The sequence below is a fragment of the Hyalella azteca genome, unplaced genomic scaffold (genome assembly GCF_000764305.2).
Source record: "Hyalella azteca isolate HAZT.00-mixed unplaced genomic scaffold, Hazt_2.0.2 contig10672, whole genome shotgun sequence".
Classification (NCBI taxonomy): domain Eukaryota; kingdom Metazoa; phylum Arthropoda; class Malacostraca; order Amphipoda; family Hyalellidae; genus Hyalella; species Hyalella azteca.
The window spans coordinates 77,936-91,449 of record NW_025940701.1 but is presented as its reverse complement, the minus strand read 5'-3'; the positions used below and the strand labels follow the sequence as shown (position 1 = coordinate 91,449).

Sequence of the window (13,514 nt, the reverse complement as noted above, 5' to 3'; positions counted from 1 at the left end):
TTTTAAAGAAATTTTGTCACCCGCGAGTTAACTAAATTCGTTACTGGATGATTTCAAGAAAGAATTCATTTGATATTTTATTTGAAATATTTTCTGTTACGGCAAGCCTATGAAATTGGTATTTTACCAGAAGAATTTCAATAAAGCGAAATATTATTCATAAGCTAAGGCTGACGTCAAATTTTATGCACAGTTTGGAACAGGCTGTTAAATTAAAAGTAAGACTTAATTAATATTTTCATTGGAGAAGATGATCGGTGATCCTGGAAAAAAAAATTTGTTTTACTATTTGACGTTCGCCAACAAGCAAACACAAACGTTTGTCCAACCAATCAAGATATTTTTCTAATATATGGCAGAATGTTTCCTACGAAATATGTCGTAGAAACGTATTTTATAGCTGTAATTTTCTTACAAATTCGACTCGTTTGGTTACAACAGCGACTGTGCCGTGGGCTGGGCGCCGGACGCCTCCAAGGACGAGCGACTGGCCGAGGACTTGTGGAAGCTGTCAGCCCAGCTCGTCAAGCTGGACGAGTGACTTGCAGGGAGGAGACTGGACGAGTGACGTGCAGGGAGGAGATGAGGAGCTGGACGAGTGACGTGCAGGGAGGAGACGAGGAGACTGGACGAGTGACTTGATAAGTAAAGGAACGACGTCTTGCTTGCCAAGTGACCGACAATATCCCTAGATTGTTTATGAACGTCTGTGCTCTTTTAATAACTTGTTTCTGGAGCATGCCGATTGCTAACGTTAATCCACCGACGAATGTAGCTCGCCTTCGCGATTGAGTCAAACGTCGCTGTTGATTTTACACTGCAGGCGATTAAGTCGAATACTGTATTTTAGATATGAATTAATTTTTTTTCACAAGGAAGTTTGAATTGATTTGTACATTCTGAATAAATGCATGAAAAATTAGTAAAAATTCTTGTCCTTAGTTTATTGAAACTGTGTGTCTGCGAAATACCACCGGCTTTTCAAACTCAAACCATAACGACATCACACATTTCGCTCATTACAACAATTGACAATTTAGTTAGCAATGCCGTTTGGCATTGACTGTTTGACATAGTGAGCAAAACAATGTCGCTAGAATTCATTTCTGTTTACAATTATCATGCGGATTATGTCATTACGATTAACAGAAGCGTTTTCACTAGGCATGTGGAAACGGAATCCATCGAGTGGTGACTGGTGAACAGCTCGCGGTAGAGTAGGAGCTTTCTGTTTGGGAACTGCTGTCACACAGTGCGACCAACACTGCGCATCTTGGAAATCAAGTAAGCCACGCAGGAAAAGTGAAAAATTTGAGCGAAATTGTGTTGAGATCCTGAGCTTACCATTTAACATTACACTCGGGATAGGCTTAGATAGCGTTGTTAGCAATGATAAAACGAAGACGACTTCTGTTGCAGTGTTGCTGTTCATTTAGTATCCCTCTGAACGTTCCTAGGTTAGGTTGCGTGACAAGCAGCTCTACATCTCGTCAGTCGGAGGTAAAAAGTTGCAGTTGTCCTGCTAAGTAGTGTGTGTAGCATCAGCTGAGCTTGGTTTTAACAGGTAACTAATATAAAAAATGACACTAATATGTTACAATAAAATAATATGTTGCAATGACAGGGAGAACTGAATGTTTGAACGAGAGAGCATGCGCCGGCGAGTTCATTCTTGTCAGCCTCACGATTTAACGACTGTAAGTCGAGTACGGTGCTAGGTAACTAAGAATATCGGTTCTTAAATAAAAAGAACAAACCATGACCTCTTATTTTGGCATACGGATGGCCGGCAGGAAGAAGGATGGTGAACGGTGACGGACGTGTGAGTTGTGACTCGGTGAATTCCGTCGTGAACGATAGTGAGTTAGGAATACATTTTTGAAACGATGGATTTTGAAAAGTTAGAGATCCAGACTCGCTTCTTCGTGCAGGGAGAAGCACCCACCCTGCAAGTCAGTTCTTGACGTCAACGCTAAAGACGCTTTCCACCGCCACCATGTCCAAGCTGGTGGGTGCGTATACGTCAGACATGTAGTAAGCTTACTAGGATACATAAGCTCGAACTTTTCTAATGCCAAATCCAAATTAGTATAAATAATTCGCTGAAATTAATAGATGAACATCTTTCAAGAAATACTCCGTCACAGTTGAAAGATCGGTCATGAATTGTCTCACTGGAACAGACGAGGGCGATCGCAATCTTCTCGAGGTCCTTGCACCCCAACTGGCTGTGCTGGGCCTTCTTCACGGAGGGCTGGGGTCTCTTCTTCAGTGAGGAGCTCTACAACCTCAGCGTGCTCTTCTCCGCTGGTTCGTCTCCTTGAACTCTTTTCCCTAGTCACCTCTTTTTATTCAAGTCCCTTCTCTACTTCATTATTACTTCACCGCAGTTTCTCTACTTATTTTTCGTGTTGTAATTTTTAGCGCATTTTCTCCTTTATGGAAAAAGGCAAGCTGTGCTCGTCATGTCCGTCCGTCTGTCTGTCCGTCCGTGACTTCACGTTTTCGTCGACGAGAAAATGCGCTCTCTGTCACTCACTGCAGTGAGTACTGAGTTATATTTTTTCACCTTGTGGTTGGTGTAGCTTCCCCATTGGTCACGGTAGGGACTCTTCTTAACTAATACAAGTTTCTATGTTAGCGCGAGCTCTCGTGTATATCAAGTGCAGTGTACCTTCGACGAGCGAGGTTCCGGTGTTATTGCTCGAATTGCTTAAGGTTGTGTCCCGTGATTATAGTTGAGCTTCATCCACATTTTATCTAGTGCTCCGCTACTCATGGTGCTTCTTGACAATATATGAAAGGATAATTCCAATTCACACAAATACGGTGGCGGTGTAGAAAATATATTTTTTACTGTTGTATTATTAGATTCTACATCCAGTGCGTCTCAACTCATGGTACTTTATTTACTCTACATTCATGAACGGTTTTTGCCTATTCACACATATACGGTACGATGACAGAGAAGATTTTTTTTTATATTACACTAATGCGCACAGGTGTTGTCTTTACAAACTTGCGTTGCAACATAAAATGTTTTTTATTATATCTTGGTGTCAAGTGCTGATGCTCAAGACCAAGATTATGATTACTGAATGAGAAGAATCATGAGATTGTGCCGGCCAGCGCTGCCGCCTTGATAAGCCTCGAGGTCAGCCATGATGCCGGGTCAAATGACGAAGGACCTTTTGCTACTATTAACTACATCACCTTGATTTCATTTAAAATGTTATCGCTGAATAGTTCTTAATAAGTCGCAAGATTCTCAATCTTATAATGCAATGAACGGTGGAAATTTCTTTTTCGTCTAACGACCCGACAAAGATAAAACTTCGAACCTGAAAACAATGCTGCTGCTACAATGACCGCAACCTATTTAGCATGTCATGCTATAGTTACACCACTGTCGCGTGTCGCGGAAGTTTCATACGTACATCAGATATCGCTAATATCAATCATTCATGAATCGGGGAATTTGTGATAAAAATGAAATATTTAATTTTTGATTCGTGAAGAATTTAGATGATCTCTGAAGAAATTCTCTGATAACAGACTTGACGATTAACAGACTTATCTTGCTTATGACATATAAGACTTCTCAATGGGATTCGAATTGTTTGATTGCCCTTCGTAAAAGTTTGAATGTAATGGCTAATGTTATCAGTTATCGGATACCCTGGGCTGTGCTGTTGCAGCGCTACTGTGGCAGTACCTGGTGGGGGGCGTGTCGGTGACGGGTGTCTTATGGAGCGCCCTTTGGGTGGTGGCAGTGCGCCGCTACCTCGCAGGGGGCTTGTGCACGTCAACGGCTCGCCTCACGGGCCAGACGGTCGTCATAACGGGCGCCAACGTCGGCATCGGCAAGGAGACCGCGCGAGACTTGCTCAGGAGGGGTGAGTCTTACAAAATTTACAGTGAATAATTTTTAATCCACGTCCAATGCAAAATCTAAACATAACACGTTGTAATATATTATTGCTAAGACACTTGCGTTGGCATTCGCAAGAAAAATTAAAAAAAATCAATCGGAAGTAAATATTTTGCTACTCAAAACAACGGGAATTGTTTGCTTGAGGTCGTCAAATGAGGTCTATGAGCTACGTGTGCATTTCGAGTCAGGTTGACAGTTGAAAACGTAAATTACAATTATTTCCTTAAGTGAAAATTCCTGAGGTGGTGTAGCACCGGTGTACCATTTGAGCAATCAGTTCTAACGAAAATAATTTGACAGCTGAACACTGTAAAATTTGAAATTTGCAGAAAGAATTGAGCCGCTGTAGGCAGTAGAAACCTAGTCACTGTCATCACAATGAAGTAATCATCTGCAGGTTTATGGCTTAAAAAAATATTTAGTCATGATATCTTATTTCTTTTTATTGCATTCTATCGTGCTCATGACTTACAGAAATTTATTTTGCACCATCGGCGTTAAGTATCATCGACATATATTATAATATAATAATAATAATAATAACGGTTTCAGCGTTATTAGGCCGTAGGCATGTCGCCGATTCTTAACATCGCAGAACATTCACAGCATTTTGCGGTCTCGAACTCGCAACTCACTGCTACAATTCTGCTATGCTTAACCGCCCGGCCTCCCTGCCGATTCTGACCAGAAACTGGCGCACAGAGCTGGGTTCGAACCCGCGCCTCTCTGCGCCAATCTTGGTACTCTGAACTTTAACCACTGGGCCACGCAGACCACTCCGGTTTGATGCCGTTACTATATATTGTTTTTATTCTCCGTTCGTACTTTCAGCGACTCTATACAGTCTTCCTTAAACCATGGGACAAGGAGTCTAAAGTCGTTTGCTTCTCCCCAGGGGCTCACGTGATCCTGGCGTGTCGCAGCCTCCCCAAAGCTGAGGAGGCGCGTCGGTCCCTGCTGGGTGAGGGAGGAAAGGTGGAGGTGCGCCTGCTGGACCTTTCCAGCCTGCAGTCCGTCAGGGACTTCGCTGCTGGACTTGTCAAGGATAACATCAAAGTCCACATCCTCATCAACAACGCAGGTGCGTTGATGCTGATCTCTTTGGTCATGACATTGAAGTACAGATCCTCATCAACAACGCAGGTGCGTTGATGGCGATCTCTGTAGATATATTGAAGTACAGATCCTCATCAACAACGCAGGTGCGATACATGGAGACGCAGGAGGGCTTCGAGATGCAGATGGGCACGAACCACCTGGGCCACTTCCTGCTCACGAACCTCCTCCTGCCGCAGATGAAGCAAGATGAGCCCGCCCGGATCATCAACGTGTCCTCTCACGGACATCTCGGTGAGATCGATGCCATATATAACCCTTGTATTATATACGTTATGCTATTATATGATTAATTTCCCGGTCTACGGGGGTTATAGTAGAAAATTTAAACATTTCGCTTCATTGCTGCCTTGGATTTTGTTCTCACGTGACTGCAGAATTATAACAAGAAAATGTTTATTGAATTTCTGTGAAGTGCTTCATGAATTTCTCTCTGTTATTCAACGAGAGAGATTTATGGTTTACTTGCAGAGCAAAGTTACCGAGACGGTATTCTAGTTTTGTTATGCGTCAACGGTCAAGAACAAAACGTGATTTATTGAGACCAGGATGCAGTGTTCAGCTCCGCTGTAGATAGGCAAAGTTTCTCGGTCCAGTCGACCTGCACCACTGACACTCAACTTTAACACACTACCTGCACTTGAATATTTGTCGTGGCCCACTTGACCTCATGAAATCAGTTGGAATTTCAGTCCCTAAATGAACAGACCATCTGTTTTTTTTAAATACTGTGATGAAACGCTGGCTCATTCTACAAATCTTCATAGAAAAACTTCCGTGATGCATTTAACAGTTGGCGAAATCGACATGGACGACTTGTTCTTCAAGAAGAAGCCCTACGACAAGGCGCAGGCTTACTTTAACAGCAAGCTCGCCAACGTCCTCTTCACCAGGCACCTCGCCCAGATCCTCAAAGGTCGGACATTACATCATTTTTTCCTGTTGGGGGCTTAACCAAAGCTTGATACATTTCTTTTGCACCCCGGCAACGTATCCAGTACAGACACAAAAAAAATTATCAACAGTAATAACGTTCCACTACCTGTATAGCTGTTCACTTAAATCGGCAACTATATTCGACTATTTAGATCTTATTCTGACATTTTTTATGCACAACATTTTACCCTCTTTACTCTCATGAACCACACATGATCTCATCTCCAGGCACAAAGATCCAGGTGTTCTCATTGCACCCCGGCGCGGTGTTCAGCGCTGCAGGCCGCCACATTGTAACCTCGACGTTCCTCGGCGACCACATCTTCTGCCTCTTGCCCAAGACGACGCTGGAAGGTGCACAGACCACCGTCTACTGCGCGACCGAAGCGAAGCAGCACCACGAGATGTACTTCAGGTAGCAGCCTCTCCATTCTTATAAAAGAGTTTTATGCTCAGCAGTAGCTGCAAGAGAGCTAAGCTGCGTTCATGGCTGCATACAATCAGGTAATCTAAATACAGACTGGCTAGATGTAGTATTCGGCCCACGGGGTATACGCTGCGTCGCTGATGATAGATTGGCAAGATGATTCGGGCTCTGTGAGTACAGTTCCATTCGGTATTCAAATTATCTCTACCGGTATATTCTGAGAGCAACTTGAACCCTTAGTAACAAGCAAGTTACGTTTTTTGATAATCTAACCATAACAAAACGTATATGGAGCCAGCTAATTTTCTCTACATAATTAACACCCTTCTTTGAGAGTTTCCTCGCTAGTCTATTTATTGTACCGACGCCTGACGTACTTTAATGTACCAACCATTGACGTACCATAATGTACCAAGTCTTCACAACAGCGACTGCGCCGTGGGCTGGGCTCTGGACGCCTCCAAGGACGAGCGACTGGCCGAGGACTTCTGGAAGCTGTCAGCCCAGCTCGTCAAGCTGGACGAGTGACGTGCAGGGAGGAGACGAGGAGCTGGACGAGTGACGTGCAGGGAGGAGACGAGGAGCTGGACGAGTGACGTGCAGGGAGGAGACGTGGAGCTGGACGAGTGACGTGCAGGGAGGAGACGTGGAGCTGGACGAGTGACGTGCAGGGAGGAGACGTGGATCTGGGCGAGTGACGTGCAGGGAGGAGACGAGGAGCTGGACGAGTGACGTGCAGGGAGGAGACGAGGAGCTGGACGGGTGATTTGCTTCACTCGTCATCAGTATAACATCTGCCAGATGTGCTATTGTTTTCTCTTCACCTGCATGCGGCTCGGTACCTTCTCATCGTTGTAGCAGTATAATCTTTACATTCTGGCACGTTCTTAAATATACAAATCACACGTTGTTATTTAAGGAAGCCCTTATATTGTGAAGCTTACAATAGTTATAACCGCAAAGTAAGATTTGTTTTAGTGTAAAAGTCGCCTATAATTTTCTGCAAGACCCTTTTACACTCTGTGATGTCATATGTTCGGTTGACGAAAAACTTCCTCAATATCATAAATCTTGCAGTAAACTTGGCGCAATGTCTGTCATCACTCAGGTTTGGACATTACAGAACTAATGCGTTGTTCGTCAGGGAAATCAGTAATGATAAGATGGATAGAAAGTTGTATTGTTTAATCTTTTCTACGATATGCGCCCTCCGCTTACACCACATGCTGTACACACCTGTCAGCAACCACCACACTTGGAACACGCTGATGCTTGCGACCGAGATTGGAACGATTGTAACATTTGATGAATGAATTTTCTATTAAATAGTTATCATAAATTTCCTGTTGGAAATTATTATTCTATGAATTAAATGAAGCTTGTTTGTTTCAAGATTCAGATAGGAAGCCAATAATGAATTTAACTCGTAACATTTTTCTTTATCATCTTGAAATGCCAATTGTAACGACAGATGTCCGCAACTAAACACATCTACACAAAAGCAGCTAGAATTTCGTCCTCGTCTTCGTACTACTGCACTCAGTAGCTAAACATAAAATAATACTCAAGTTATGCTCAAGTTATAGAGAAAAAATGTCCATGTTATTCCCGTTCACTCCCCGCATCATGATGGGCATATGATGACGCAATACAACATTGTTCTTGTTACGAAACGTATGACTTGCATTGTTGAATTTTAATGTTAAGAGTTAAATTTGCCTGTTGTCTATCATTTTAAAGCTTTTTATTCATTATTTAGCTGTTTGTTTGTTAAAAGTAACATTGAACAATGTCACTTTTCCGATGAGAACGTCCTCAGCCGAGCGAATCCTTTGTCTTGAATCTGCAAGTATCAGAAAAATATCATTGTCGGCATGAATTATTAGATAGAACAATTAAAAATTTTTTAATTATAATTCATATCCAATTTAGAGCATACTTAAATTCTCTGTATTGACGCGCTTTTCATCTCTTGTTTGAAATGTGCAGACCCAGGGCACATCACTGCGCATTTACAATATTTCTTCCTATTTTTCAATTTGCAATAAATTATTGTAGATTTTCTTTAGTCAGTGCCCAGCAAAAGCATTTACGTAGAAATTGAAAATCATGTAATGTATATATAGTATAAATAGTACGTCAACTATAGAAATACAACAATATATAGTACGTCAACTAGAAGCACACACATGCATGTTCACCTTGCGCCTGCTAGAGCGGGTGCGGCCACTGGTTCGTAGCTGTAAGGTGAGTATTGGTTGTACGTTGGAACCATGCCACCTTCGGGAGGCGCGTGTCCTGAGAACTGATCGTAGTAGCAGGAGGCGCTGTAGACGTCCCTGCAGTAGAGATCCTCTCCTCCTTCGTAGCTCGTCGTCCCAATGTCGTTGTAGAAAAGCTGCAGCACAGGAACCTTCTCTTTGTTAGCCTCTCATGTATTGGCTAATGATTTATAGACCAAATTTGAAGACATATGTAATTTGAATACCAAAGTTTCTCTGGGAAATGAAATAAATGGGAATAAATGTATCCTAAAAGTGTACACATGTGTTGACTCTCTCAAATAAAATAGCTACATAGAATGCAATTCATTGGACTAGGATGGAGTGAAGCCACCGTGCATCATGAATTGCCCTACATGGTTGCATGATCAAAGACGGAAGGTGTTCGATATTAGGGTAAGGTGAACCAGAAATGATGCACGACTTCGAACCTGATGGTTAGTTGTGCCAGCACACTTGTAGCCCACGCCGCTCCTGGCAAACTCGTAGCAGGTGGAGGAGGAAGGGGAGTACTCGAGGTCGCTGTGATTGCTGAGGAAGTTGTTGCTGTGGGAGTACCCGGTGCCCGGCATGCTGGGCAACACGTTAACCCGCTCTCCACCCATTGCATATTCCCGAATCATCATTGTAGCTGGAGGCTGTGATTGTAAATTGTCAGTGTCAACTGGAACGATCCGATGAAGATCATTGGATTCAGTTTGTTGTTGAACTGTTTGGGGGATTATGTCAGTAGTTAGTGGATCCGTCGCTCGAGAGCAGGTGTTGGCCCTTGGTTGCCCGAACGCTGAGGACTGGACAGAAGGGGGTTGGCTCTCCACAAACGAAACAATGCCCGGAGATTTTGCTTGGCTAGACGGCGAATTTGGATGCAAACTCGAAGATGAAAGTGGAGTAGAAGAAGCGGACGAAACGTGTGAGGAAGTGGAGGATAATAGCGGAGATGGAACGGACTGTGATAGAGAGTGCGAGGGGACACGAGAAGATTGAGATGGTATGCGAGGAGAATGGGTAATGTCGTGAGAAGAATGAGTATGAGGAGATTGCATAGGTAGCTGAGAGGATTGAGTTGAAATGCATAGTGGAGATTGCAGAGGTGATTGTACAGATTCAAGGGAAGACTGCGTGAGACTTGTTGCCGATGCAAGCGTAAGTCCACAAGGTGGGATGTTCGTAGTTGACGGAGCCACTGTAGGCGTGGTGACAGACTGTGCAACACTCAAGCTGTTAATGAATGCTTCTGGTTGCGCTGTATAGCTGACGCTGCTGATAGTACTGGCCAAGTGTTGCGTTGTCTGTTGCATCAGCAGCAAGGGGATGCTGGAGTTGCTCTGCTGAGTCAGCTCCGCAACAAGCGGAGAGTTCACTGGCTGACGGGGATCTGAATTGTGGGGAGACTGAGTGAAGGTCGTGAGTGCTGGGTAGGTAAAGGGTGAGCGAGGGGACGCTTCTTGTCCCCCTCTAGGAGACACGGACGGTGGATGAAGCTCCTCGACGACATCGACTGAAGAACTCACTGATAAATTTCCTGCCAGTCCAGAATAATCGTTAAAAAGTAATAAGGTGGAAGTTCCTTTAAATAATATTGTTTTAATGACAGTTCATTTCAATAATCGGGGCGACATAACATGCTATATTATCATACTTCTAACCTCTAAGATTTGCCTCCAGGAGTTCTGACCTATTAAATTTACCTCAACAATCTTCTGTCTAAAAAACAAACACATGTCACACATGTGTTTGTCACTAAAAACAAACACATGTCACTAAAATGTCACAAACTACCCTGAGAATGGTAGTTTGGGATGAGTTCTTTGAGGCAAGATCTATACCCAGAGATAATAAAATTCAAATTTTCATACAAATAATACCTTGAGGACAGGACGGTGAAGATGGAGCTCTCACAAGCAAGGGCAGAGATGACAGCCCCGACGATGCGTTAGAAGAAAGCGATGGCTGGAGCGGATGAAGCTGCAAATTAAATTAATTTTAAACTATAGGATCAATTTATCCTGTCGCTGTTAAGAGTCAGTATGAAGCAGTAAAACCAAATGCTTACATTTTTGTACTCGTTGACATGAGCGGATAAACTTAAGCCGTTAATATAGTTATTCCTATACGTCTGCACACACGAATTTCTTTAAATATGAGAGTTATTCCACTTACTATGTAAGATAAATTCGTTCAATTTGACTTTTATTCTGTAGATGCCGTTGAGATCACATGTATTTTAGTAACTGAAGGACTGATATGAGGTAAAAGGGAGGACAAAGTCCTTCAGTCCTTATGAGGACTTTATCAGAGGAGTCCTCACTTGATGGGGACTGACAGCGTCAGCAGCTGACGCAGCTCCAGGGGCCTCCTGACGGGACCTTCCTCCAAGGGTGTCGTTATGGTCTTGGTGTAGGGCTCCCCCCACCAGCAGCAGCGACAGACTCTGAAGACCATCTTCAGGCTCCAGGTCTGCAAAGCATCAATAAATTGAAAAATCTAGATGTATAAAGAGGACTATTATTTTCATATTACTTCTTGAGTTGCAAATTTTTAAATGTATGCTGAACGCGAGTGCCTCGAGCTGTATCATCCACGCATCGCGGTTACGAGGCCGATAGAGCAAGTCGGATCAGGTAGTTATTTTCTCACTGAGTTCACTTACTCCTGAATGCAGTTCTCTTACTCTTGAAGGTTGTTTGCATTCTCTTGAATGCAGTTAACTTATTCTTGAATCAGTTCGCTTATTTGGGAATGCAGTTTACTAACGGTTCGATGCCAGTAAAATTATTACTCTTGAATATGGTTAAATTTCTTTTGAAGACAGTTCATTTACTCTTGAATGCTCTTGGCTTAAATTCAATTACTCTTAGATGTTGTGGAATGCAATCAATTCACTGCTGAATTCTATCGAATGCGGTTCACTTTCTTTTGAATGCTTTGAAATGCAGTTCATTTTCTCTCGAATGCTCTTCACTTTCTCTTGACGACGCTTTATACACGCATGTAAGTGGTTGGCTCATACTGGTGGCCGTTCAGAGTTCGGTGTTCACTCGCCTGTACAGAGAGGGTCTGAGGTGTCAGGGGCGACATCAGATGCAATGTTCCTGAGCAGCTGCCTGTTGAGGTGCTCGGTGTGCACGGTCTCCAGCACACAGAGCAGGGCGTCGTCGAACAGCAGCTGCAGAAGGTGAAATGAACCTGCAGGATTTGAGGGAGAGGGTTAGAGGGTAAAGGCACAATGCGCTAGGGATGCGCACACACAAACAACTGTTGGTGGACTTACATGAATACGATTAAAAAAACTAATTTATCAAACATGATGTACGCATTTGAACTGCAATTGAAGAAGGCAACTTTACAAGCTCTATGCAGGAATATCTGCATATTTACAAGTTTTTCGAAAAACGACAGTCTTGAATCAACGAGAACGAATCCCCTTCGCTTTAATCATTCAAACTCCTTACTTATCAGTTGAAACTCGAATTTGAAGAACAAAAAATATCATCATCACTAAAGCAGAAACTCGAATTTCCGTGGAATATCAAAGATAACGTTAATAGTCTAAGATGAAGTAAGCCATAATATCACTCGTTTGCTTGAATCGCAAATTCACTAAAAACTTTATAGCAAAGAAAACACCACAAAATTTCATAGTATCTTTAAAGAAAACGTTTCAGAGTCCAGCTCCATCGTCAGTTCGAAAATTCTAGAACACAGATAAATCAGTGATTAGTACAGTCAAGAATACAACGAAAATCCTAAGCTGCAAAACCTACCTATTTACAATTTCAAGCGGGTAAGAGCTAAAAGCTAAATTCAAACTAGGCCTCTGTTTAAAAATATACAATGATTCGAAAATGCGCAAATCAGAAACACCGGAACTGGAAGCTAAAACTTTGAAGTCGCTGTCATAAACTGGAACATCGCACTGCTCGGCGTGAACCCGCACAGCCGAATGAGGTGGGCGCGACAGTCAGTTACCAGTTCTACAACTCCTGCCCCTATGTTCTGCGACCCTAGAATAAAGATTGCGAGACGTCATCCCGACGTACGCAGATGCACATCGTGCACAACTATATTTATAAACTAGGGACGCTCGCATGTGCAGAGGGAGAGTATCTTTGTACCTAAAAAAGAACCGATTTTAAGATGGTTGACCAATATGACACGAAGATTAACATTTGCGAAATACTTAGAAAATAACAGTTTTAGCTCTCTTGACATAGTTTCGGATGCAGGGCCGAAATATGGAAAAGAGCAATAAACAACATCCCTATTGTCGCGCTCGGGAGCAACCTCATGGTACCGCTTGGACATGAATTTCTTTATTTGGGTAAACACCAGACTAGTCGGAAATCCATTAAGCGAAAATATATTGCGTAAAAATTCGAATTCAGCGTTCAGAATATTGTAAGTAGAACAAATACGAAAACCTCGGTGTAAAAGTGTTTGAATCCCATTAATCTTAAATTGAAACGAGCAAAAGCTAAAAGCTGAAACGTAATCTTTTTAAATCTCTTTTGGAATTATCTGTTTTAAACTCTTTTTTCATATATGCTAACAAGTTGTACCGACAGACTGACGGTTTGGGCATGGGTCTTCCGCTCGGCCCAACCTTTGCGAATATTTTTATGTGTTTTCACGAGGTTTCCTGGCTGTCCAATTGCCCTCTTGATTTTAAGCCAATATTCTACAACAGATACGTTGATGACACTTTTTTACTTTTTAAGCATCATTCTCACGTTAAACTCTTTTTCGATTACCTAAATTCGCAGCATAAATCCATCAAATTTACCATGGAACTGGAATCTAACAATAGCCTATCCTT

At 42.7% G+C, this 13,514-nt stretch overlaps 2 protein-coding genes across 4 annotated transcripts in view; one reads left to right on the top strand and one right to left on the bottom strand.

Moving 5' to 3' along the window:
- LOC108671415 (retinol dehydrogenase 12-like) overlaps window positions 1–8,292 on the top strand; it is a 24,353-nt gene extending 16,061 nt beyond the window's left edge. The window contains exons 7-10 of one of the 3 annotated variants that reach the window (XM_047882533.1): window positions 5,146–5,284; window positions 5,844–5,966; window positions 6,215–6,401; window positions 6,842–8,292. In XM_047882533.1, coding sequence (XP_047738489.1) covers window positions 5,146–5,284; window positions 5,844–5,966; window positions 6,215–6,401; window positions 6,842–6,941 — 549 coding nt within the window. In that variant the 3' untranslated portion in view covers window positions 6,942–8,292. Of the gene's footprint in view, window positions 1–441; window positions 908–5,145; window positions 5,285–5,843; window positions 5,967–6,214; window positions 6,402–6,841 lie in introns of those variants that run through there. The other 2 variants (XM_047882532.1, XM_018158954.2) reach the window with 2 other exon arrangements.
- LOC108671133 (DNA-binding protein RFX6) overlaps window positions 7,602–13,514 on the bottom strand; it is a 16,958-nt gene continuing 11,045 nt past the window's right edge. Inside the window, exons 11-16 of the mRNA XM_018158613.2 lie at window positions 11,741–11,884; window positions 11,007–11,155; window positions 10,564–10,663; window positions 9,127–10,220; window positions 8,615–8,811; window positions 7,602–8,256 (exon numbers count right to left, since the gene is read on the bottom strand). Coding sequence (XP_018014102.1) covers window positions 8,229–8,256; window positions 8,615–8,811; window positions 9,127–10,220; window positions 10,564–10,663; window positions 11,007–11,155; window positions 11,741–11,884 — 1,712 coding nt within the window. The 3' untranslated portion in view covers window positions 7,602–8,228. The remainder of the gene's footprint in view (window positions 8,257–8,614; window positions 8,812–9,126; window positions 10,221–10,563; window positions 10,664–11,006; window positions 11,156–11,740; window positions 11,885–13,514) is intronic.